This window comes from Saccostrea echinata, unplaced genomic scaffold (genome assembly GCF_033153115.1).
Source record: "Saccostrea echinata isolate AGI-Se365-2 ecotype Australia unplaced genomic scaffold, CSIRO_AGI_Sech_v1 ptg000001l, whole genome shotgun sequence".
NCBI classification, from domain to species: domain Eukaryota; kingdom Metazoa; phylum Mollusca; class Bivalvia; order Ostreida; family Ostreidae; genus Saccostrea; species Saccostrea echinata.
Genome location: NW_026889750.1, coordinates 48,912,784 through 48,940,018, shown reverse-complemented (window position 1 = coordinate 48,940,018; position 27,235 = coordinate 48,912,784). Strand labels below are relative to the sequence as shown.

The 27,235-nt window shown below is 34.9% G+C and overlaps 1 protein-coding gene and 1 non-coding gene across 3 annotated transcripts in view; one reads left to right on the top strand and one right to left on the bottom strand.

Moving 5' to 3' along the window:
* Nucleotides 1-5,218: 5,218 nt before the first annotated feature.
* The window catches only part of LOC133193660 (cytochrome P450 2C25-like), a 34,076-nt gene continuing 12,059 nt past the window's right edge, over nt 5,219-27,235 (bottom strand). Inside the window, exons 1-4 of one of the 2 annotated variants that reach the window (XM_061329623.1) lie at nt 16,047-16,468; nt 8,686-9,192; nt 6,430-6,873; nt 5,219-5,737 (exon numbers count right to left, since the gene is read on the bottom strand). In XM_061329623.1, the coding sequence (XP_061185607.1) occupies nt 5,559-5,737; nt 6,430-6,873; nt 8,686-9,192; nt 16,047-16,365 (1,449 nt within the window). In that variant the 5' untranslated portion in view covers nt 16,366-16,468 and the 3' untranslated portion in view covers nt 5,219-5,558. Of the gene's footprint in view, nt 5,738-6,429; nt 6,874-8,685; nt 9,193-16,046; nt 16,469-27,235 lie in introns of those variants that run through there. The other variant, XM_061329629.1, reaches the window with a different exon arrangement.
* Trnas-gga (transfer RNA serine (anticodon GGA)) lies at nt 15,624-15,696 on the top strand. Its single transcript has one exon. It is a non-coding gene; the product is annotated as a tRNA-Ser (tRNA).

Genomic DNA, 27,235 nt, shown 5'->3' with positions numbered 1-27,235 from the left:
ATCTATTTTTTTTTTAATTTTCCAGCGAAATAACAAACTTTTACAGCAGCTTAATACATTTTTAATTAGAAAAAATACCATATGCTATCCTTAAATGAATAGGGCTGCTTTAAAACCAAACAAATAACGATGAAAATTATAGTAAATAGTTTAGACATCGGGATCGAGATGCCTCTCTCACCTCGATACGTATACGGATACGGATACTTATACGGATACGTCAGATAGAACAATCTCTATTGAAGGAAAAGAAATAACAAGGCTATAATGGCGTTCTTTGACTATTAGACTAGATTAGGTGTATAGACGAATAATGACCCCATAGAATAATAACCGGGGGTCATTTTTGGCCGTCGATTAATGACCCCCGGTCATTATTCAATGGCGAAAAATGACCCCGGTCATTATTCGACAATGAAAAATGACCTTTTGCCCGTAGAAAAACTGTCATCACCCTAAAAATCTGCATACCCTTCGTGAAGAAAAATGACCCCCGTAGAATGACCCCTTGTGGATAAAAGTTGAAATTTTTAAGGGGTAATAAAGAGTAAATAAATCAAGAGACCTGTTGGCCAAAATGTTCACCTGAGCTAAATTGGAAATAGATCGGTGATATGTTGATTTCATTACATTCTACAATTATTGCTGTTTTTAAGGTCAATGCGATGATTCAGAATCTAGAGAATTAAAAGATTTATCGAGCCCAAAGTGCGCGGTGAACATTTTTTTTTTATGGTGGAAAATCATCGTACTGAGAGAAAAAACAGCAATAATTGTTTTATTATATGATTCAACGATTAAATTGATACAAACTGATTAAGCAGACATGTCAAGTTTCTTGTTAACATTTGCTCAAGTCCAAGCCAAACACAGTGAGAAAATTGGAGTTGACATACTAAGCATAACCAGTATTAATTTTGCATTTGAAATCTAACTTTGGTGCAATGTAGAAAAAATAAATATCAGGCATAGCATCGAAAGGGGAAATGGGGCAAAATGGGGCAAAATGACAAGTTACCTTAGAAATATCTTTGATGATCACTTCAAAAAGCTTATTGTTGCAAGGGGGATTTCCTTTTACTCTACTGTATCAAAAAGTTGGGGGTAGAGCAATCAGACTTGCAATGAACATTTTCAAGCGAAATGATAAAAAAAAATTACGTTCATGAAAATGGAAGGGGGAGGACACCCCACCCACCCCTGATTCTATGCACCTGAAAGTTATGTCCACCTTGTCTACTCAAGAAGGAGATATTTTTTTAACTATACTGTATAAAAAAAGACAAGACTTTCAATTTTCATTTTCAAACTAGACATTGCTAATTTTAATTTCAGAAAAAGAATGGGGGGGGGGTATCTCCCCCTTCTCCGATTCTTTGTGTCTGAATATTATGTTCACTTAAGTGGAATTCGGATGCAGGTGAAATAACTTTTCAGAATTGTTTTCAATCTATTTTAGTTCAATGTATGTTCACCTGGAAGGTCAAAAAAATGGTCTGTTTTAATGATAAATTTAAAGCATTAATTTACTTCAATATTCACTTTATTGAAATATTCCATATTGATTTGACAAATGTTTCACTGTTTTAAAGGGATTTAAAAAATATTCCTCTTACATGTATGAATTATGGAGATAATTAACAGAATTCAAGCTCAAAGTCCATTAAAACAATACAAATCGGGAGCAGAGCAAACACTGACCTCAAAAAAACATCAGAGGTGGGATCAGGTGCCATGTAGGAGTAAGCATGCATCCCCTGCCGATCGGTAACACCCGCCGTGTGCTCCTTGTCATGATCGGGAAATAACGAAAAAATCCGTCGACAATGTATGTATCCTATAGCTATTCTCAGATAGCCATGTTAACAGACTTGAATGTACATTATACTTGGATTCTTCTTTATACTTCTATATATTTGAAAATAAATTCCCATAGACCACTGTTTATAAATAAAATTGAATGCACATTATACAATTGTATATATTTCAGGCATGCAGAAATTTTATGTCCTTCTTACGTTTGCCACGTCTACGTCATATTTGGACGTTCGATAAAGACCAACTAACAACTAAATTGTCTGACAAATGGGATGACTTCAGCTTTTTTCCATCGTTAACTTTCCTTATTTATGTAGTAATATTCCTCTAACATTTAAGCATTGAATCATTATTTTTTGAAAGATATAGTCTCTTAACTGCAACGGTGTGTGCAACAAATTGAGTAACGCGCTTTATGAAAATTTGTTTGCACTCTCCGTTGCAGTTATGAGACTATATCTTTCAAAAAATAATGATTCAATGCTAATATTTACATTTTAACTCCTTGCCTTGACTGCGAATGTGATTTATATTTCAAAATCTCTATATTATCCTTTGTGTAAGTTACAATTAATGGAAGAGCCGTTGCAACAGCCTTTGCTCAATGTGAGCGTTATTTTGATTTTCGCTTACGACGTTGCACTTCCACAGCGTTCAGCTATTGTGACGAATATAAAAAGCATACTTAAACCTTTTGACCCCTTGTCTATTTATTGTGTTTTGGATGCCTTAGCTTCCTCACACTTTATAAGCAAAATACATGTGGAATGTAAATATTTGCATATGATATTTACGTCTACCAACTTATTCGATACCTAAGAGCACGATTAATTTTTAAATTGAGACAGGCTACTCACAGATACAAGTTAATGTTACGGGGGTTTTAACAACCTCGTTTAAAGGCAGCACTTCGTAAATCCAATGGTCGTATCAATGACCCTGTTAACAAATATAATCTTTAATTCGGTCAATTGTTTTGCCTTTGTTTTTATACTAAATTCGACAACGGAATGTCCCGTTTACCTGATTTATTCATAGGGCTCACGGCGGCTGTGACTTGTCAACAGGGGATGCTTACTCTTTCTAGGCACCTGATCCCACCTCTGCAATTTTCGGAGTCCTTTTTATGCCCTGTTAACAGAATTGTATTGCTTGTGGATATTTTAAAATCATCACTGTTCGCTACCTTCACCTTTCTTCATTAGGAAATATATCCACAGTGTCTCGTTCGCACGAGATATTACATCGTGTCATTGGAGATCCACCTATACTCAGAGTTCCTTTTCAAAGAATGAAATTCTTCAAAATCACCTTTCAGTTTTCAGTACTTTTATCACTCCAGTCAATGAGGACTCAGGTAGTGAGCTTGATTTCAAAATGTCACATAAATCCTCACGAACAGAGATATATTGCAGGGTCCATTAAATGTTCTACCAGGCTTCTATTCATACTCCTCAAAAATATTAACTGCTGTGATGGAGAAACTTCAAACATATTGTGCAGCTCATATTCAAGAAGTGGTGTAAATCAAATGTGGATCCTAAAAACTCCAAAGAACTTTTGGAAAATTTATAATCTCAAAATTAAAGCGCCAAACATGACTTTTCTACACTGATCCCACCTCTGGAATTTCAAGGGGTCCGTGTTTTATGCCTTTCTCACATATTTGTATTGTTTATGGATTTTTCGAGATCGATCACTGTTCGTTATCTTTACCTTTTACATTTATACAGCCATTCCTCATGAAGAATTAAAGAACATGCATTTTGACATCATAGACAACTCGCAATTTTTCATTTCTTGTAATTTGTCATCTACAAAATTACTAATTGCTAAAAGTCATTCTGATTCTGCATACAGGTACTTTGAAGTTGAAATTAAAAAGATACTTGTCATAGATCTGTAAAAATCGCTAAATGAGTGACATTGTAATAGAAATTCCAAGTTTGAGATTTTCCTTTAAGGATATCTGCTCCTCGTCGAGGGATGATAACTTTTAAAATTTTTATTTATTTCTGAAAGATCCATGTGCTTTTGCATTACCCTAAGACTTTAGAGAGTGCCATGTCATTAACAACAGAACTGGAGGCAGTTGAGGACCACAACTCCCAATTAGTAAGCCTAGTGTAAATAGTGTACACACACACAGAATGAAACTACACCTTTGAATTCTCCTGATGAGTTGTTGACATTGGTGAAAACTTAAGAAAATTGTGTTAACAAAATGGCAAATTCTTACGGAAGGTAGAAAACAGACAAGGAGAGTAATTGAGTGTTATAACTGTAATAAGTTAGGACAAACAGTAAAAAATTAATTTTCACAACACTAGTGTTAGGGTAAAGAAAGATAAAGCAATCCCTTCTCAAACCTCTTCAGTTAAAGATCAGGAAAATTAGCAAGGGTTGCATTTGAAGCCCACAGCGTGACTCAAAACTCTAGTGATAGTAGGGCTATTCAGAAATTTAGAGTCAGTTTATTACAGAAGCCATGTTTAAGTGTTAGTTGTGCTGTAGGAGAAAATGTAAATAAGTCTTTAGTTGACGCTGGTTCTCAGGTTGTCAGATAGACTGAGATGTTTTTATCACTTTCAAGAAGTGCCGAGTATAGGTATAAATTTGCAACCCTCCACCGGCAAGTGATGGCTTCTCCATATGAGTGAAAAATTCTCGAGAGGGATGTTAAACAACAAACAAACAAAATACTTTGCGGTCATATGATTCACGGAGCAACCACTTGAAGTTTTTTGACGTTAGGTGACGTGACAACCTGATTCCAAACTTGTCAATCTTTTTAATAATTTTAAATTTCTTTCAGTTCTACACACGTGTCTTGCCTTTTTCCCTTTTAAAAATTATATTAATATAGCCAGGCATGTTACTTTTTTCAAATATGCCTTTTGTGGCTTTTAGGATATCAGATTCTAAAATTATCGTCTACACAGTTTAAAGTTCAGATATGGAAACAATGCGAAATCCATAGAAGCAATGTCCAGGCAATAAGCAGGGTATCGCAGGAGTTGATCCACCAAAAAAAAGCAATCCTTCCATTCTTGAAACGCTGCAATGATTTGAACATTTTGGTCCCGGATACGTGTAGGCGATCACCAGCAGCATCTAATACCATATAGTTTCTTTGGGCTTTTTCCTGCACAAAGCATGCTTTTTAATAGGTGATCGGTGCTCCAAGACGTACAATGACGTTGCCATTCTTGACTTTGTTTTTACACATTGATCACCTATAATTAGCGATTAAAGAGTCAATACTTTTTCAATTTAATTCAAACTTTCACCAAATATTGTAGCGACAGATGAAATATAGTACATCTTTATGCTCTAGAACTGTGAAATTTTAAATTTCACAAAATTGTCTATAAAATGAAAAAAATGCAAAAAACGTGACTTGCTCTGTGAGGCATATTTTATCTAAATGATATAGCTGTATATTTAAAAAGCAACATCGGTAAACATCAAATATTTGTATACTTATTGGAAAACACTAACATTTGTTGTCTGCAGAGGTTTAATGACTTCATGCAAATAGCGTACTCGCAACACAATTTGTCCACAAACTATTCTAAAAGCCCTCGTACACAATATAAAATAATGATGTAAAATATTATGCGTAAATTCTTTTAAAGGTTAACACGATTTTAAAGTATTATCTACACCATGATTCCTCTTTTGATGCTTCTGAACATTGTTTTGTACAACTACCATGTCTTCATTGCATAAGTCGTGTCTCAACGTTTAACAAGTCTCAAATTAAAGGCTTGTGGCTCGTTAGCAAAACCAAGTGAGGCCTTTAGGGATGGCAAGCAATCAGGGTTTTCTGGCTTTACATCAAATCTCTGCAAGATTCTTGTCAAGAACAGAAATAGCTCCATTTTGGCGAGTGGCTCTCCTAGACACATTCGGCGACCTGATATAATCATAAAATTGTTTTATGACAGAGAAATATACTGGCATTGTAAAAAGAAAAATATGTATGGAAATCTTTCATTTTTGCCAAAGGTCATAACTCAAGATGCTAAATAATTTGTAATAGAAATTAGCAGTACAGTTTATAAAGGTTTTATTTTTAACACATTTTTATTATAAAGTCGTCTTCATTCTTCCCCAAATCTATATTTTCAACTAAATAGAAAATCATTGGGAAAAAACTGATATGACCACCAGATCCTTAAAGATTTTCTGAATATTATATTTGAGATTGATTCACATTGTTCTGTCGTCACATGAGAGGAAACCCAATGTATTCAAAGAAAAAGCCACCCTTCAGAGAGAGAGAGAGAGAGAGATGCAATAAGGATGGCATTGTATGACAACTTTGTGACAAATATGTACTTTCGCAGAAAAGAATGTCTGTGCAAACTGTTTCAAGTTTCCATACCATATTTTAAAGGTGAAACCTCGTTATCTCGAACTCGATTGGACCAAGAAAAAAACTTCGAGATATCCGAGGATTCGAGATATCGAGGGTAAAATACTTAAAGAATAAGCAGTTGGGACTTCCAAATCACTTCAACATATCCATGATATTCGAGATATCAGTGTTCGAGATACCGAAGTTCAACTGTATCTATTCTCAATGGATAGATTAAAACGACTCACCTGCTGAGAAAACAATGAGTTTGTCTTTCTGCACTGTAGAACACTTTCCGTTCTCGTCCAAAAATCTCTCTGGTTTGAATTTGGAAGGCTCTGGAAAAATATCCGGATCAGACAGCACAGAACCTATCAAGAAAAACATAACTGCTCCCTTTGGAAAGAGATAACCTTGATACCAAAAGTCCTCGCTTGTTGTATGTGGTATGTTCAAAGGGAGAATGTCCGCCACTCGCTGAACCTCAAGTATAAATGCCTCCACCATTGGCAATTGTTCTTTATGCTCCATACTGGGTTGGCCTTGACCTATAACACAATCGACGTCCTTCTGGAGTTTTCTCTGCATCTCGGGATAGTTAGTTAAATACAGAAGGACCCAAGTCAATGTTAGAGCCGTCGGCTGTGTCCCAGCAGAGAAAAAATCTCGAACAGTACCAGCTAGTTGTTCGTCTACAACAAGGAAGATACTTGAATCACGTATAAATTAAACAATCCTACGCTAAAGGCCCATGAGCCTTAAAAGTCACATGAGACTCTCAAAGACCAAGTTTTTGAACTGTGTATTCTTTTTCCTACTCGTTTGTGAAACAAGAACTAAATCTACCGATTCTATCTAGTCAATTGTGCAATGCAACGAAGTTCAGGACAAATTTAAGTCGGCGAGCACATTTTCATTTTATACGGACAATACATGTATATTACTTCTACATTTTTGAACGTTTAAAACTTAATTTCTCTACAAAAAATTATTTGTCCTTTTTAACCCCACTCCTACCAGAGGACACAGAAATTGAAAATTCTGAATTGTTAAGTACAGGAGCATGTTTACAAATAAAATTTACTTTTAAAAAAATGTAGTTGTATTTGATTTGTGATTTTTTTTACATGCTTCTATATATTTCCAACTTCAGGGAAGTAGATGTGTATTACATGGAGAAGCTTGGGTATGCTTTGTAGATCTAAAGAAGATTTTTAAGAAACTTTACATTTCTCTGCTAAACTTTTAACCCTAATGTGGCCTCATCACTGCTCCAAGTGCCATTTTTCGAAAACTTTAATCTATACGATCATTTGATGCTTAAATTTAAAATCAGTGATTTTTGTCAATGTAACTTTTGAATTAAGTTTTCTGTTAAATATCTATTTGGATCCATTTTAGATTCTTTTTCTGTAAATAGATTTATTTGGATCCATTTTAGATTCTTTTTTTCTCCATATATTTCATGTAATAGATTTATTTGGATCCAATTTGAATTACGTCAGATGTATATTCATGTTTTACTTGTTGCACAAGAAATCGTTGAGTAGGTCGTATATCACCCATATATGTGACCTATCGCTATCTAAAATTCTCAAAAAGCAGAAAACAAAGGTCCTGATCTCCTTTTACGATTCTCATAATTTTTATCAATTAACGATTTTCAAGCTAAGCATGATAGTGTCAACTAAGCAGATTTTGAATATATAAAGAATATATAAACAGTTGAACTTTGTTAACTCGAATACCGATATATGGAATACCGGGGATTTATCGAAGTACTGTGTCAGTCCCAACCACTTTTTCAGTATAATTATTATGTTTTGTTAACCTCATTATTTCGAATCCTCGGATATTTCGAAATGTCGAGTTCGAGATAACAATGTTCTACTGTATTTGCTACAAGAAAGTATTCTCTTTAACCCAATTCCCACCTCAGTTCATAAACTGAAAATTCTAAAGTGTTAAGTACGGGAGCATGCTTACAAATAACTTTTTAAAAATGTAGACTTTAATTTGACATTTTCCGACGGTCCCGTCGATGTCGAGATAACGAAGTTTACCTGTATATTATTTAACTTGCTTCTATATATTTCAAACATCAGGTATTTAGATCTGTACTAGATGGAGATGCTTGGGTATGCTTTGTAGATTTAGAGAATATTCTTATTTTAAAAAATTAGTTTCTCTGTTAAACTTTTAATCCTAATGTGGCCTCATCGCTGCTCCCGATGCCATGTTTGGAAAACTTGAATCTACACGACCAGATGAGGCTTTCATTCAAATTCAGTGATTAAGACAATCTAGCTCTTGAAATTCAGTTTTTCTGTAATAGATTCATTTTGGTCTCTATTAGATTCTATTCATGTTTTAGTTGTTGCACAAAAATACAATCATTGAGTGGGACGTACGCTGTTCACTTATATATTCGACCTATTTCGAAGTTTAATATCGGTCCTGACGAGTTCGAGATAATAAGATTTGACTGTATTTTCAATGTTTACCTGTGAATGTAGTGTTAATTTCACCAGTCCTGTGTTTCTGCTCTGCGAGGTAGGCATCAATATAATCATTGATGTTGTTCTCGTCAAAGTTTTGTCTGTGTTCCTCAACAATTTCACCCACAAATTCAGTCAGAGCTTTGATTACTGGAAGTGTTTTGTTATAACCAGTAAAAGGGGTCAACTGAGGAAAAAAGAACGCCGGGGCTGAAAGGTTTATAACTTTAATTAATGTTTTCACCTTAGTCAACAAGCGCTTGAAGTTGACGTCTTCGTAGTCGAATCTTTTGCCAAACACTAAGGAACATATAACGTTTGATATGCTAATTTTTAGTTGTTCTTGGATGTCAAATGGTCGACCTTCGTATTTTTCAAACTCTTCCATCAAACAGTCCACTTCTTCCATCACTTGGCTTTGGAGACATCGTCTTCCAAATCCAAATTTTCGCATCGTTATCAGAGCAAATGTTCGCTGTTCCTTCCACCATGACCCAGAGGACCAGGCCAAACCTTGAACAAAGAGATCAAGTTAGACATATCCCTGTATTATTTTTTCATATACATTTATATCGGTTTTAATGGCTTTGTCAAACAAGAGGCCCATAGGCCGCACCGCTAACTAGAGCACTTTGGCTAGGAAAAAGCAGAAATCAGTTCAGTATTGAAAAGTTTAAATATAAAAGTGGTTTGGGGGAGGGAGGGGGTTACGATTTGAACAAACTTGAATCTACACCACCTAAGGATGCTTTTGAATTAATATGACTAAAATGGCTTTGCTGTTCTTAAGAAGAAATTTTAATTGATATATCCTTTTTATTCCTTTGTATAACTATGATCTCCTGTGATGGCCCCTCTATACTCCTGGGGGTCATGATTTGAACAAATTTGAATCTACATGAGGATTCTTTTATTTTATAATGACCAATCAAGGCCTTACTGTTCTTGAGAATAAGATTTTTAAAGATCTTTTCTTATGTTTTCCTATGTAAAACTTTGATTGCCCACTGTGGCCCCATCCTTCCTCAGGGGGTCATGATTTGAACAAACTCAAATCTACACTATCTGAGGATGCTTCCATAAAAATATGAACAAACATCGCTTTGCTGTTCTTAAGAAGAAGATATTTAAAGATATTTTCCTATGTAAAACTTTGATCCTTCATTGTGACCCCACCCTACCCCTGGGGGTCATGATTTGAACAAACTTGAATCTACATTGTCTGAGGATGATTCGACATAAGTTTCATATCTTCTAGCACAGTGGTTATTGAGAAAAAGATTTTTAAATGATGCCATTAATTTTTCACTAAGTCGTAATTATCTCCCCTTGGAAAAGGCGTGGCCCTTCATTTGAAAAAACTTGAATCCCCTTTACCCAAGGATACTTTGTGGCAAGTTTGGTTGAAATTGGTCCAGTGGTTCTTGAGAAGAAGATAAAAATGTGAAAAGTTTACAATGACGACGACAGACAACTGACAAATTTTGATCAGAAAAGCTCATTTGAGCCCTCGGCTCAGGTGAGCTAAAAATGCAAAGGCTTTTATTGAAAAAAGAAATTGCTCTCAAGCCTGATAACAAAAGATAAAGTTTCAAAAATTAATACTTTTATTGTAACCCACGACCGAATAATAACCAGCAAGAAAAAATACACGTCTCAATATATTGAGGAAAGAAATTACATTATTCCAGATTACCTCCATCTCCGTAAACCTGTAGTTTATTACTTAATTGTTCTAATTTTACGATGGAAATCTTGGTAATTGGACTATCTCTTTCTCTCTCTTTCACGTTTAGGTTTTATTTAACAAGTTTTGAGGTATGAATGCTTGACATGGATTCTTGCAATGTCAAAAATTTCAGTCGATTTTAAGACCACGGAACATTAATTGGCAAGGTTGGGAACGTGCAGCTTTCGTCATTTCCATCTGTTGCAGTCAAAATGTTATATGATAGACAATGAAATGGGTGGGTACAATTCGACAGGGAAGAGAAAACATTGGATTGAAAGTTTGAAGTTGATTTTCAATTCCGAAATTGAAATTATTTGTCTTTTGGATCAAACAGTAACACTTTGCGAATGAAAATAGCTTACGTGGATTGAAAACAACATTGAACTAGAATTTCAATCCAATGCTTTCTCAGACGCCCGCGCAGAATTGTACCCGCCCATTTCATTATCTATCATCAAATGTTTTGACTGTATACGCAATAGTAGGAAATGACATTAGCCGAAATTTCCAATCTTCCCCGGTCTTAGTTTAAACCCTTATTTCATAACTAACATGAAATACAGAGCCAACCTAAAATCTGGTCTCTTCATTCATAAGCCTGCTTACACGATGCAGTCCCTGAAATTGGCTTCTTTCCCATTTTTCCGTTCGCTGATTGTTCGTTCAGTGTTCGATCGGCGTTCGTTCAGCATGCATTCACCATTCATAGTTTTGCGCTCAGCGTTCACCAACCGCTCGCGTTCATCGTTCACAAAGCGTTCAGCGTTTGCTCACCGTTCGTTCACGTTCACTCATCATTCAGTCTTCATTGTCATTCGGAACTCTGAAGTGAAAGGACTTATCTTTTAAAAGGGAAAAAAGAACGTGTAAATAAGGTTTACTAGTTTTGAAATTTAATTAAAAAACATCTTGTTTAAAAAATCTTTATTTTATGGGGAAAACAATAGCTACAATATATTTTTTTTAACTTAACTGTTAGGTTATTTATCAAATTAATCTTAAAAATAAATTATGCTGTAAGTATATTTATTAAGAGCAATGCTGAAAAGATTAAATTTAAATACGGCAATTACATCAAGCGCTGCAAATTTTGTTGTTATGTCAAAGAAAAACACCAAATTGTTATATATATATACATGTATATGTTATCTTTTCAAAACCCCTGGTAATATATTCTGATTTTTTGTCTAAGAACATTTGAGAGTACCTTCATTTTAAATTAAGAATTTCTTGAAAAATTACCAACAGGCAATGTACGTTGCGTATAACCTTAAGAAACGGGTGTCTCAATCTTCTTCAGGTTTACTACATCCAGAACTTAACATTAATTTCCTTGGATACTTGCCACTGGTGCTGATAACTGTTGTACTTTTATTCTACTTTTACCCTTAACTTCTTGATATTCTCTGCCAACTTTTTCAGCTAGCTTCTGATTCAGTCGTCAACTTCTTCAGATCACTTCTGAATGCCTGACTTTCTCAAAGCTTCGATTTATATACCCTTTGGTCAGTTCATACCAAGGGTTGTCAGGTTATTCCGCTATCTGAGGTCTTTATTGCGTTTTACACAAAAGTCCCTTAACCATACATTACCCACGCCTCTGATATCATGCCTCAGGCTTGTGAAATGATTGAAAACTAAAGATGGTTTTTATGTTTGTTTTTTTTACATATCTAGAAACTGTTTTGGTATTCAAGAAACACTGTTATAAGAGAGAATAATCACAAAAGGTTCTTTTAAAACATGCTACAAAATTGGGCCACCAGCCAATAACTGTATACGATCAAAACATCAAATTAAGACTGATTAATCAAGCCAAAAATCAAACCAAATGTCTTCTTCCACTTTCTCTTTAAATTCACCATCCTTCTGATAGTTTCTAAGGATGTGTATCGTTTTCTGATGGCTGTTAGTCCTGGTTGTGTCGGCGTTTATCTCAGTCTCTGTAACAAATTCAACTGGTACACATTTCACCTTACAAATCGGCTCTCCAGGATCCCAATCCTCATCCTCATCCGAACTTTTAGGGAACTTCATAGGCGATTTCTCCATTTGCATTAACTCCACTATTTCTTCTGGCTCCTTCCAGGAGTGTACTTTATTCATGTGTCTTGTAAGCACAGTCTTCGTGTCGAAGGTATGAGCAAACTGCTCACATTTAAAACTTTCTTTTGTTACTATCAGACAAACTACAAGTCAGGTTTTCAGTGCCACTATTATAAGGATTGGTCACTATTGCTTCGACTTTTCCCTGATTTGACTTCTTCAACTTTGGCCTCTTTGCTACCATCCGAGATATGATAACTGACCTGAACATATGACTTCCCTTCTATTAAGTCTATATATATTGTCTCTGATTTATTAACACGGGAACACCAAATATGTCCTTTTAGCTGCAATTCATGTTCCACCCCGTGAATATACATTTTCTTCTCAGATACATCTAGTAAAAATTTGTAAGACTTCAGGAAGTCTAGACCTAGAATACCGTCAGATTTGATTTTTGCTATAAAAGCATTGCAACCAAATTCATCATCATTGAGTAGCAGTGAAAAATCCCCTTGTCCTCAAATCTTCAGGGGTGTTCCATCTGCGCCTAGTATACTTACTTTACAAGTTCTAGTGCACAGTCTCCTTTGCTCTGTATTTCATTATATATAGTCTATCTGCTAAAATTGTCAAGGTTGCCTCGGTATCAACCAACAAATTGCATGGCACATGATTTACAAAAGCTTTGATAAACAAACCAGATTCTTTATTGAATTGTCTTTGCTTGACCGCAGTTGTACTAGATATACAACTTTTTTGCTTTTGTTACGGGTTTAAGTCTCTGAGTGACTTTTTGATTCATCGTTTTGACTCGGATTTCCGTTTTCTCTCACTAGTTTGCTTATTCTCTATCAAAAAGACTTTAATTCTATGACTACGTTTTCCGCAGTTGTGACATTTATATGGAAAAGCTTCTGGTTTCAATAAATGATTGCAAGTGGGTGGTTAATTAGGGTCTCTTTTATTACAGCCATTTCTGCGATGTTCCTTTTTAAATCTCTTAATGATCCCTGTAGTTCATTACGTAGCTGCTTCATTTCTCGTCTTTCACACTTGAGTCTTTATGAGTCTCTCTGGTATTTTCTTGATCTCTGTGTAACTCCTCTTGCAAAACCGGCATCATGGCGTCCGGATCTACAAAAAGCCTCAAACTTCAACTGCTAAACGTATAGCATCATTTAGAGATTTGAGGTGTGATTATTGAATCCGTATATCAAAGTCTGTCAACACATCAACAAAATGATCCTAGGCAATCATCTCGGTAACTTCTCTAAGTGCTGCCGGGTAAGTTTGGTGAGCCAAGCGTCATACTTTCACCGAGCTCCGGTAATGTTCCGGACGCCTTTTGTCGTTTATCTCTCAGCATTGCCCAATATAGCTCTGTTTGATTGGCTGGTGCAAATCTATCTGCTAAGGCGTCACATAAATCCATATACATGTATATACAAGCCGTACTTCCCTTCATATTCCAAGGATAGTCTGCGATTGTCCACTCAATGACGCTGCAAGATATAAGCCTGTATGGCGCTCATTCCAAATGTTTATATCACTGCACGCCTCGAAGTGAGCCTTATAATCTATCCAAGACCCAGCTCCATCATACGTTGCTGGTCTCATTACAGTTTTACCATATGAACCTCCCCCAGCATTACTTTGACTTCCCTGCGTGCTCACATTAGACTTTTATGGTACCCAAAATGCGAGCTATTTCCTGTACCTAGCCCTTTTGTCCAAGTTACACTAGTTGTCGTCGTTATAGCACCCGAAGTGCACCAAGGAAAACCAGGTGTGGGATGTGCCTCGGAAAACAGGCTGTCCGATTGAACCTTTCCCCAGCAAGTCATATTTACTGGCTTTACTGTGCTCGACAATTTCTCGATACAAAGTGTAACCTGATTGTGGGTAATCTACATGACTTAAGGTATCCCTCGTGTTAGTTACATCCTCTGAGCCACGGTTACTGGACGATTTTGATGTCAATTCATATAAACTATTTTCCAACAGTTTGTCTATAACATCTACCCCAGAGTCTGGAACTACATTTGACCTTGTAGTCTGGGGCGTCGACTTCAGTCCATTTAATGTTTCTCTCAGTATTATCTCTTAGCATCAATTGCACTGAGATCAGTGTAATCAGTTTCTATATTCTCCTTACTCATATATTAAGCAGCAGGACCCCTAACGCTGTGAGTATTGGGGACCTGCCCCTCTCCCTCAACCTTTTTCCGAAAAAATATTTTGTTAAAAATTAATTTAACGAAATTGGTTGGCAATATCTACGTAGATTTTGGAGATAAGGTATTCCAACAATCTGTCCCGTTATATGCAGACCTATTTTTACATTCATATGAAGCAGAATTTATTCAAAAACTTATACCCGAGAAAAAAATACGAGTCTCGACATTTAGATTTAGATATATCGACGACATATTATCAATTAACGATGGTTATTTCCCTTCATATATGGACTCGATATATTTATGTGACAGAGTCTGACACATCTGTTTCATATTTGGATATTTTACTAGAAAAATGGTAACCTAACAACAAAACTTTATGATAAACGTGATGACTTTAACTTTTCAATCGTCAACTTCCCTTACTTATGCAGCAATATACCCTTATCACCTGTATATGGGGTTTATATCTCCCAGATGATTCGATACGCAATTTAAGAGCATGTTCTACATATGAACAATTTCTAAAACGAGGCAAGCTATTGACAAACAAGTTAATGAAAGAAGCTTAAGGATATCAACACTCGTTTAAAGTCATCAATTCGCAAGTTCTATGGTCGATACAATGACCTTGTCAGCACATACAACCTATCATTGAGTCAAATATGCTGACTGACGTTTTTTATAATATTTGTTATGCCATTATTTATACACTGAACTGTCTACAGATGTTCACGGTTTTTTTTCGATCGTGACAAGGAGCACATGGCGGGTGTGCTCGGTCGGCATGGGATGCTCACTCCTCCATGGCATCTGATCCCACCTCTAAATTTTGAGGTCCTTGTTTGCTCTGCTCCTGATTTGTATTGTTTGAATGGACTTTTGAGCTGGAATACTGTTCGTTATCTACATACATTTATACTTCATTTATGTTTTTTTTCCACCTGACAGTAATCTGTGGCGGTCAGATGGGTTCGATCGCCGGTGGCCAGATAGCTCAGTTGGTAGAGCACCTGACTGGAGCTTCAGGGGGCCCGGGTTCGAATCCCGGTCTGGTCCGCTGCATTTTTCTCCTCTCCCGTTACAAATCGAATACATACAATGCAAGGAAAAGATCAGGGATATTCCGAAGAAATCGTTCATATCTTGCGTTCACCGTTCACTTTGGGCTTGCGTTTGCACTCCGTTCGCGTTCTGCATACGCTCACCGTTCATCGTTTACCAACCGTTCACCAAACTGCGTTCAGCGTTAACACACCGTTCGCTCTGCGTTTGCTCACCGTTCGCTCACCGTTCAAGTGGGAAAGCAGAACGTTTCAGGGACTGTACATTCAATTTTTTTATCAATAAACAAAACATGTTTTCTTCATCCATGTAGAAAGTATATAAGCAATGATGCTATTTTTTACCTTTATTCTTAGCCAGGACTTCAGATAAAAACACCTTTGGTCTGTCTGAGAACACATCCCCGTGTTTGACCAAAAGTTCCCGTATGTTATGGAGACCATGGATAAAAATAACAGGTCTGTGGAAGATCATTAAAGAGTAGAAATCTCCATAAATCTTCCTGAACTTTCTGTGAGCTTTCATGGCTTCTGAAGGTTTGATGAGTCCGACATTCCCTATGATTGGATAACATGTCGGACCTGGTGGAAGTCCCTTCCGTCGTCCGGTCAGACTCCACAACAAGCAGACAATCGCGGAAACAATGGCTACTGTCACCCACATACTGCGGTAAATATGGGATGCTGTCGGGCAACACTCTACTTCCACAATTGTAGAGAGATTATGACAAATAGCCTAATCAGTGAAATACCAGGACCGATATATTTTCTGAAAGGTTACAGATTTTATTAATGGTCCCTCAAGTGCGTCCTGGCCAAGCATAAGCTATGCTAATTTACATGTGGCGTCTGCATGTAATAAAATTACATAACCTACTAACCTAGCCTCCGTTATATTTAGAAATCCTGGTTCTTTTATTAGTACAAACTTCTCAAGGTCAACACGCCAATGTGTATCATGAGGCTAACTTTCAGTTTAAAATGATCACTTTCACAGTGCTGAATGAATTTCATCAATTGAATACTATACATTTTCAAAGTGCAAAGCATCGTTCATAGGGAGTTGAGAGTTGGAATGTCACGTAAAATAAAGTTTGCAAAGATGCATTTATTAAAATGTTCCTTGCATATATTTGTTTAAAAATTTTGCGCAAGCAAAGTACTGCATAAGAAAAATAAAAAAAGATAGAAGAATTTTTCCTCTCCCCATTAAAGGTCTACATAATATACTTATAGCTCGAAATACCAGAAAACGCAAGAAAGATTTGTCTTTGTCGTAGCACTTTCTGTAAAAACGAGTGACAGTGTAAGAGAAGTTTCAAGCTGAGATTTTCCTTCAAGATATATAAGAAAATGTGTACACAGGAATTGGCAACCCTATCAATTTTCAGTGGATAAAAAAAATACTTAAAGTGCCCATATACATGTAAGAAAAAATGCTTTGGTATACACTTTTTTAATTAAGTAATTCAAAATTTTTTGAAAGTATTCATATACCCCCAAAATAAAAAAAGATAAAAAAAAAAAAAGAAAGAACTCAAAATGGTCATTTAGAATGTGGTCTAATCTCATTAAAATCAAATCTTTTGATCCGCTCACGCATGACCGCTACACAGTTGTAAAGAAGTTCGAGTCGGGTTCGGAATGCTATACATATTCTATTTACTTTTTGGCGGCCGATTCGGAATCATCATAAATAAAGAGAGTTGAACCCGGAGGCTTCACAGTAAAAGAAAATACAAGATGCCTACACTGGACAAAGATAAAGGAATTATAGATGCAGTAGAATATTTTGTTAAGGGTAAAAATGTCTTTGTAGAAGCTTTATGTATCAAATTTTAATCATTTACGATTTTGAACTCCCCGATCCCGGAGACCCCCTGGATTATTCTCTATTGAGAAGTTGATGGCTCATGTAATAGTCCCCCTCAACTTCTCTACGAAAGGCTTAATAAAAACAGTTCAGAAATTGACTAAACGAAGAACCAAACCGGGTCCCACTTCGATCGATGTCCGATTTTATATAACAAAATTAAAAGTTATACTAAACCTTACATCAATAATACAAGATGATTTATCACCATTGAAGGGAAAGAAATAACAGGGCTATAATGGCGTTCTTTAACTATTAGACTATTATGAGTATTAGAGCAGGTGTAAAGACGAATAATGACCCCCATAGAATAATAACCGGGGGTCATTTTTCGTCGTCGAATAATGACCCCCGGTCATTACTCAAAGGCGAAAAATGACCCCCGGTCATTATTCAACAATGAAAAATGACCCTTTTGCCCGTAGAAAAAGTGTCATCACCCTAAAAATCTTCATACCCTACGTGAAGAAAAATGACCCCTTGTGGATAAAAGTTGAAATTCTTAAGATGCAAAAAAAAGTAAATAAATCAAGAGACCTGTTGGCCAAAAAGCTCACCTGAGCTAAATTGGGAATAGATCAATGATATGTTGATTTCATTACATTCTACAATTATTGCTGTTTTTAAGGTCAATGCGATGATTCAGAATCTAGAGAATTAAAAGATTTATCGAGCCCAAAGTGCGCGGTGAACATTGTTTTTTGATGAAAATCATCGTACTGACAGAAAAAAACAGCAATAATTGTTTTATTATATGATTCAATGATTAAATTGATACAAACTGATTAAACAGACATGCCAAGTTTCTTGTTATCATTTGCTCAAGTCCTAGCCAAACATAGTGAGGGAATTGTAGTTAACACATTAAGCATAACCAGTATTAATTTTGCATTTGAAATCTAAGTTTGGTGCAATGTAGGAAAAATAAATATCAGGCATAGCATCGAAAGGGGAAATGGGGCAAACGGCAAAAATGACAAGTTACCTTAGTAATATCTTTGATGATTCCTTCAAAAAGTTTATTGATGTAAGGAGGATTTCCTTTTACTCTACTGTATCAAAAAGTTGGGGTAGGGCAACCAGACTTGCAATGAACATTTTCAAGTGAAATAATAAAAAAAAATTACGTTCATGAAAATGGAAGGGGGAGGACACCACATCCCACCCCTGATTCTATGCACCTGAATGTTATGTTCACCTTGTCCACTCAAGAAGCTAAGGAGATTTTTTTTAACTATACTGTATAAAAAAGATAAGACTTTCAATTTTCATTTTCAAACTAGACATTGCTAATTTTACTTTCAGAAAAAGAGTTTGGGAGGGGGATCTCTCCCCCTTCTCCGATTCTTTGTGTCTGAATATTATGTTCACTTAAGTGGAATTCGGATGCAGGCGAAATAACTTTTCAGAACTGTTTTCAATCTATTTTTAGTTCAATTTAGGAAAAATAAATCCTTATGTTCACCTGGAAGGTTAATAAAATGGTCTGTCTTGAATGATAAATTTAAAACATTAATCTACCTCAATATTCACTATATTGAAATATTCCATATTGATTTGACAAATGTATCACTGTTTTAAAGTGGATTTTAAAAAAATATTTCTCTTACATGTATGAATTATGGAGATAATGAACAGTATGATAGGAGAGATAACTTGCGTAAAAAATAATCCAAAAATATCCGAAAGTTCGTTTTATCTGGTTTTATGTATTTAGACCATTGTGTGATCTTTTGCAAATAAAGGTACGTAAAGTATACTGTTGCTGATGTAAACAAAAATGGAGCCGCGTAATCTGAGTCGGTACAAAAACGGAAGGTTTAGGAAGAAAAAGGTGGGATTTACACAGCCCGACGAGAACAACAACATTGCAACAGAAATTGATAATAACATAAATGTAAACGTTGTAAACAACGAGGATCTTTGTCAAGAAACCGAGGAGTTTTTAGAGATTGAAGGAAGGAGAATTATTGATTTCACTTTCATTGTAAAAGGCCATTATCTTTTACGAGGAAAGTACTATACAGACATATAAGTGCATTTTTTATGCCCAGTCTATTTTATTTATATAAAAAAACTTCTAACATCATATTCAAAGTCTTGTTACGCAGAGTTTATACGACGTGTATCTAAAATGTCTGATTTTTATTAAATTGTTTTGATGATTTTATCACAATAGACATGTCTACGAATAATTCGACTTCTTCGATTTGGCAATACATGTTATTTATGAAATATTTGCATGTGCATGTACACAATAAAAATAAATAATTTCATTATTTTGTTTTAGGTGTACTAAAGAAGTAAAATATGGCTTAGCAAGTATTTTTCATGTGAATTGCCTATGTGGTGAAAAGAACACTGTTTCAACTGGGAAGAGGAGTAATGAGGAGAAAAATGGACAAGGGCCTTTTCATGTGAACACAAAGCTTGGAGTTGGTAAGTTTACTACATGAAATATATTTTTTCTCCAAGTTATACACATAAGTACAAAATATTATATTCCTCGTTATTTAAATTTTACTACTGTTGTCAAAAAGATTCACATGATGAACAAAATTTGAAAAAAGGAATGTTTTTTATATAGCACTACTGCATGCTGGCATTGGGGAGGCTATTATCAGAAACATATTTGCTGTCTTGAATATTCCATGCATTACTGCACTTTATCAATATTTTCTATCCATAGAAAAATACTATTTACACAACTTTTTTCAGCAGTGATGGATTGAGCCTTTCCTATGATGCAGGATGGCAGAAAAGAGGAAGTGGCAGGAATTACAATAGTAAATCAGGTAATATACTCATTTGTGATTTTTTTTTACATCTCTAAAGATGTTGAAAACAAAATATAGTATTTTAATCAATGTACATACATGTTTTTCTTTTATTTGAAAAATAGGCCATGCCTCCATGGTGGGGTGTAATACTAAAAAGATTGTTGGGTATGAGGTGATGAGCACAAGCTGTAGGATGTGTGATGCTGCAGCTAAGAAAAGTGTGCCTGTCCAGCAACATGATTGTAAGAGAAACTGGAGTGGGAGTTCTAAGGCAATGGAACCTGCAATGGCAGTGAATATTCTTACAACCATCAAAGACAAAGGACATGAAGTGAAGAAACTTGTTATGGATGATGACAAGACGACTATTTCCAAAGTCAGAAGTGAAGTGGATAAAACTATACAGAAGTGTAGTGACAAAAATCACACCATAAAGAACTTTACAAGTTCTCTTTATGCCTTACAAAAAGATAAAACACTTCAAAGGGTAATTAGTACAAAAACTATAAATCACATAAAGAAGTGTTTTTCATATGCCATAGCAAGGAATGAAGATTCTGCTCAGTTGAACAAAAACCTTGTAGCTATTCCCCATCATTTATATGGAAACCACCAGAAATGTGATGTATCTTGGTGTAGATATCTTCAACATCCTGAGACCTATGTGCAAAGGAACCTTCCTTATGGAAAGTACTTGTCAAACCAGGATCTATTTGACAGACTGCTGCAAATATTTACAACATATGCAGAAAAATCAGACAAATTATTAACATTGGGAAGCACACAAAGCAATGAATCTTTCAATGGACTAGTATCGGTGAAGAACCCTAAGAACAGATTTTATTCAGGGTCAGAGAGCACATCCCACAGAGTGGCAGCAGCTGTATGTCAAAAGAATTTAGGAGAAGAGTATTTACTTCAGGTGTGTTATCTTTTCCTGTGTATAAATATAAATCTTTTTTATGAAAATAATATACAACCCTAAAACTTCAATTTCTTTTTTTACTATATGCAGACACATGAGGAACTTTCATTGTCCCCAGGCCGACAGACAGAAAGACATGTCAGCATACAGAAAAAAAGAAAGGAGAGGGAAGATAGTTTGAGGAGGACTGTGGCACATAAGAGAAGAAAAAATGAGCTAAAACATAGCAGCCAAAATAAAACAACCACAACAGAAATGCGTGAGGGATTGAGTTATAAGACCGCTGTTGACCTTGCTGGTTACTCATCAGAGTCTACAGAAGAAATACCCTCTCCCATGCAGCCAGTAGAACAGACACCACTACCAACAGAGTGTTACACCCATGTATACTTTGACTTAGAAACAACTGGACTTGGTAATTTTATGATGTTTTTTTTTATATATATACATGTATTCAGTTTTGTCTCGCAAAATTTTACTACTATCAACTTCTACACTATTACATTCAGGAATCAGGTTACAACAGATCTAGAAAATAAATTTTTCAATGAGAAGAATATAATCAAACACAATTTCATATTTGTATACAAATGTACATCAGTATCACTATTATATATTATTCAGGTCTGGCAGAAATAACCCAAATAGCAGCTGTGCATAACAGGGAGGAATTTTCCATATATGTTGAACCGAAGGTACCCATCAGTTTAGCAGCAACAAAAGTGACTGGCATAACATATGATGGAACTACTATGTTCAAGAATGGAAAACCAGTACCATGTTATCCACTGGAACATGCACTGTCTAAATTCCAGGTATTTCTTCAGAAGTTCAATAATCCTGTTTTGTTTGCTCACAATAGTCAACAGTTTGACAGTGTTGTACTGTGCCATGCTATGCAGAGTGTGCAAAATTTGAAATTGGAAGAAAGTTTTTGTGGTTTCCGTGACACTCTTCACTTGATGAAAGGAATTTTGCCACCTCAGAAAAGCTATTCTCAGGAAGCACTTGTTGATGTTATTTTGAATGAGAAATATTCAGCACATGATGCTCTTGAAGACTGTAAATATCTACAGAAACTTGTAAAATATCTGTTGAATGATGTTGATGCTCAGTATATTTCACATACATTCAATGTACAATATGTTTTTTTTTTTTTTTTTTTTTTTGTGTTTTAGGGCAGAAAACCCTTAGACAAGAAAATTTCATCTCTCTTCAGCCACTCGTCAGAGGTAAATGTATTTCAGAAAACATGGCTAAGAAAATTGCAAATTCAGGACTTTGTCTGCATCATTTGAAATTAGCATTTCATAGAGATAGTCATGATGGAATAAGAATTCTCTTATCTGAGAAAACAAATGGGAAAGCAAGAGTCACAAACAGGACCAAAATAATCTCATCTGTATCTCAGTTCCTTCAAGATCAGTTTAGTGTTCCTTAATCATGATCATATCTATTCTTTGCCAATTTCAAATGATGCAAACATTGTCAACCTTTTTCTTTTGTCAGCATTATCTGATGTACATTTACAGCATTCATCCAATTGAACTTGCATCCATTGGATAGCTATTTTTTCTACCTATCTATATTAATATTTCCCTTAATATTAGGGAAAGAAAATGAAGAATAACAGTATCATTTGTAGCATTTTTATTATGAAAAGTTCTGAAAAGAAAGATAACTCTTGCTGATGGACACTATTTTTCCTTGCAAGTATAGATAACAAAGTGATATCCTGGCTAAAATAGCATCGCTTCATTATGTTTTCTTCCATGAATTTGTTTTGTTTGACACTATATATTATTTATATATATATATATCTTGTATTTTCAATTTTATGCTGTGATAATAAATTATTGTTCTTTCTATTCACTGTGTCAAATTTTCTTCATAACATGGTAAGACATAAAATTTGTTTATGAAAAAATAAGCAGCGCTTCATACATCAAACTATTTTCCATTTGGTTCTAATGTTATTGTTGTTCATGAAAATCAATATTAGAAATTTTAAATTTTCTTGGTGAAATTTATAGCAGAGGGTCGGGTCCCCTTAAATCAATACAAATCTGGAGCAGAGCAAACACCGACCTCCAAAAAACATCAGAGGTGAGATCAGGTGCCATGGAGGAGTGAGCATTCCCTGCCGATCGGTAACACCCGTTTTGTGCTCCTTGTCATGATCGGGAAATAACGGGAAAATCCGTCGACAATGTATGTATCCTATAGCTATTCTCATATGACCATGTTAACAGACTTGAATGTACATTATACTTAGATTCTTCTTCATACTTCTATATATTTGAAAATAAATTCACATTATACAATTGTATATATTTCAGATATGCAGAATTTTTTGTCCTTCTTATGTTTGTCACGTCTACTTCATATTGGACGTTCTACTTACTATAGACGATAAAGACCAACTAACAACTAAATTGTCTAACAAACGGGATGACTTCCGCTTTTTCCATCGTCAACTTTCCTTATTTATGTAGTAATATTCCGCTAACATTTAAGCATTGAATCATTATTTTTTGAAAGATACAGTCATAACTGTAACGGTGTGTGCAACAAATTAAGTAAGGCGCGTTATGAAAATTTGTTTGCACACTCCGTTGCAGTTATGAGACTATATCTTTCAAAAAATAATGATTCAATGCTTATATTTACATTTTTAACTCCTTGCCTTGACTGCGAATGTGATTTATATTTCAAAATCTTTGCATTATCCTTTGTGTAAGTTACAATTAATGGAACAGCCTTTGTTCAATGTGAGCGTGAATTTTGATTATCGCTTATGACGTTGCAATTCCAGGGCTTTCAACCATTGTGACGAATATAAAACGCATACTTTAACCTTTTGACCCCCTGTCTGTTTATGCTGTTTTGAATGCCTTAGCTTCCTGACACTTTATAAGCAAAATACATGTGGAATTTAAATATTTGAATATGATATATACGTCTACCAACTTATTCGATACCTAAGAGCACGATTAATTTTTAAATTAAGACAGGCTACTGACAGATACATGTAAGTTGATGTTACGGAGGTTTCAACAACCTTGTTTAAAGTCAGCACTTCATAAATTCAATGGTCGTATCAATGACCCTGTTAACAAATATTAGCTATAATTGGGTCAATTGTTTGGCCTTTGTTTTTATACTAAATTCGACAACGGATTGTCCCGTTTTACCTGATTTATTCATAGGGCTCACGGCGGGTGTGACTTGTCAACAGGGGATGCTTACTCTTTCTAGGCACCTGCTCCCACCTCTGCAATTTTCGTGGGTCCTTTCTTATGCCCTGTTAACAGAATTGTATTGCTTGTGGATATTTTAAAATCATCACTTTCGTTACCGTCATTTTTTTTCATTAGGAAATACATCCACGGTATGTCGTTCGCACGAGATATTATATCGTGTCATTGGAGATCCACCTATACTCAGAGTTCCTTTTCAAAGGATGAAATTCTTCAAAATCACATTTCAGTTTTCAATACTTTTAACACTCCAGTCAATGGTAGTGAGTTTGATTTCAAAATGTCACATAAATCCTCACGAACAAAGATATATTACAGTGTCCAGTAAATGTTCTACCAGGCCTCTATTCATACTCCTCAAAAAATATTAACTGCTGTGATGGAGAAACTTCAAACATATTGTGCAGCTACATATTCGAGAAGTGGTGTAAATCAAATGTGGATTCTAAAAACTCCAAAGAACTTTTGGAAAATTTATAATCTCAAAACTAAAGCGCCAGAACATGACTTTTCTTCACTGATCCCACCTCTGGAATTTCCAGGGGTCCGTGTTTTATGCCATCTTCACATATCTGCATTGTTTATGGATTTTTCGTTATCTTTACTTTTTACATTTATACAGCCATTCCTCACGACGAATTAAAGAACAGGCGTTTTGACATCATAGACAACTCGCAATTTTTCATTTCTTGTAATTGGTAATCTACAAAATAACTAATTGCTAAAAGTCATTCTGATTCTGCATACAGGGACTGTGAAGTTGATATTAAAAAGTTTCTTGTCATAGATCTGTAAAAACTTAATCGCTAAATGAGTGACATTGTAATAGAAATTCCAAGTTTGAGATTTTCCTTTAAGGATATCTGCTCCTCGGCGAGAGATGATAACTTTTAAATTTTTTGTTTAATTGTGAAATCAGATCCAATGTGCTTTTGCATTACCCTAAGACGTTAGAGAGTGCCATATCATTAGCAACAGAATTGGGGGCAGTTAAGGGACCACAACTCTCCATTATTAAGCCTGGTGTAAATAATGTATAAACACTAAATGAAAATACTCCTGTGAATTCTCCTAATGAGTTGTTGACATTGGTTAAAACTTAAGAAATAAATGTGTTTAAAAAATGGCAAATTCTTACTGGGAGGTAGAAAACAGACAAGGAGAGTAAATGAGTGTTAAACTGTCATAAGTTAGGACAAACAGTAAAAACTGTAATTTTCACAATACTGGTGTTAGGGTAGAAAAAGATAAAGCAATCCCTTCTCAAACCTCTTCATATGGCACGCCAAATTCACAAAAATGAGCTAAACATAGTTTCACAGTTGATAAACTAGGTTTATCGACTTTAAACTATACTTTACGGACCGTAAACCATAGTTAACGATGTTAATCTATATTTCACATCTCTAAACCATAGTTAACGCTTTAATCTATGTTTCGCAAGTGTAAACTATACTTAACACCGGAAACAATCATTTGCGATAGCAAAACATAGTTTATCTGATAAATACGGTTTCACGATTTGTAAACTATGGTTCATAACTTTAAACTATAGTTAACGTGTGTTAATTATAATTTAGGGTTGTATCCTATAGTTTACAGATATTTAAGGCTCCAAATTCACAAAATTATGATAAATATAGTTTTACAGTTTAACGCCAGAATCTCTGATTTTGTATCGGAGATGCACAGTTTTCTGTAAAACTATACTTCACGACTCTTAAGTACAGTTTACGATCAAAACTATAGTTAACAATAGTTTTGTCCGTAAATTATAGATAGGTTAAATCTAGCTATAGTAGTAAAGATTTAGCTATACATCAATTATTTTCATTGGTTGTTAAATATATATATACATGTATATATTTCTTGTTCACATTAAAAGTAAATGTTCTTTCATTTTAAAGCAAATCTAGTTGGAAATAAAAAGAAAATGACAGGAAAACTATTGAGTAAAATTAATGTTTTATTTAAATGAGAAAGATCTGGAAAAATGCATTTTGAAGGTTTGTAATCAATTTTTTCTTCATCAGCAACGGAATAAATCACTGACATTTATACTTGCCGCCTTTCCAATCTTTTGCGCTGATCAAAAAAAATGACTGAGCTTTGCTGGTATCAAAAGAGTTGCTGAAAGCTTGACTTATAAATTAAAGACTATAAGAATTAAGTAATTCTGCTTATATGTTTCGTTTTTATATAGAACTTACAGCAATGACGCACATTCAGTATTTCCTCTAGCGATTGGTGCCGGGAGATTTTGAATTGAAAATTATGGTTAACAGTTAACAGGTGTTTAGATTCATAAACTATATATAACAACTCTATACTATAGTTTACGAGTGTGAATTATAGTTAATGACGATAAACTATGATTGGCAAATGTGAATCATAGTTTATCTCTCAAAACTTTAGTTTACGATCGTTAAGTATAGTTTACGTCTGTTAAATACAGTTTATGAGTATTAATGACAGTTAACTATGGTTAACGACCGAAATCTATAATTATCGAATGTAAAACATAGTTTATCTGATAAATATGGTTTCACGATATGTGAAACTATGATTAACAACTTTTAACTATGGTTAACGAATGTAAATTATAGTTTACAAATAAGAATCTATATTTATCAGTAAAATCTATTGTTAACGTTTAATTACAGACAGATAGACTTAGAATAGCATTCGTAAACTAC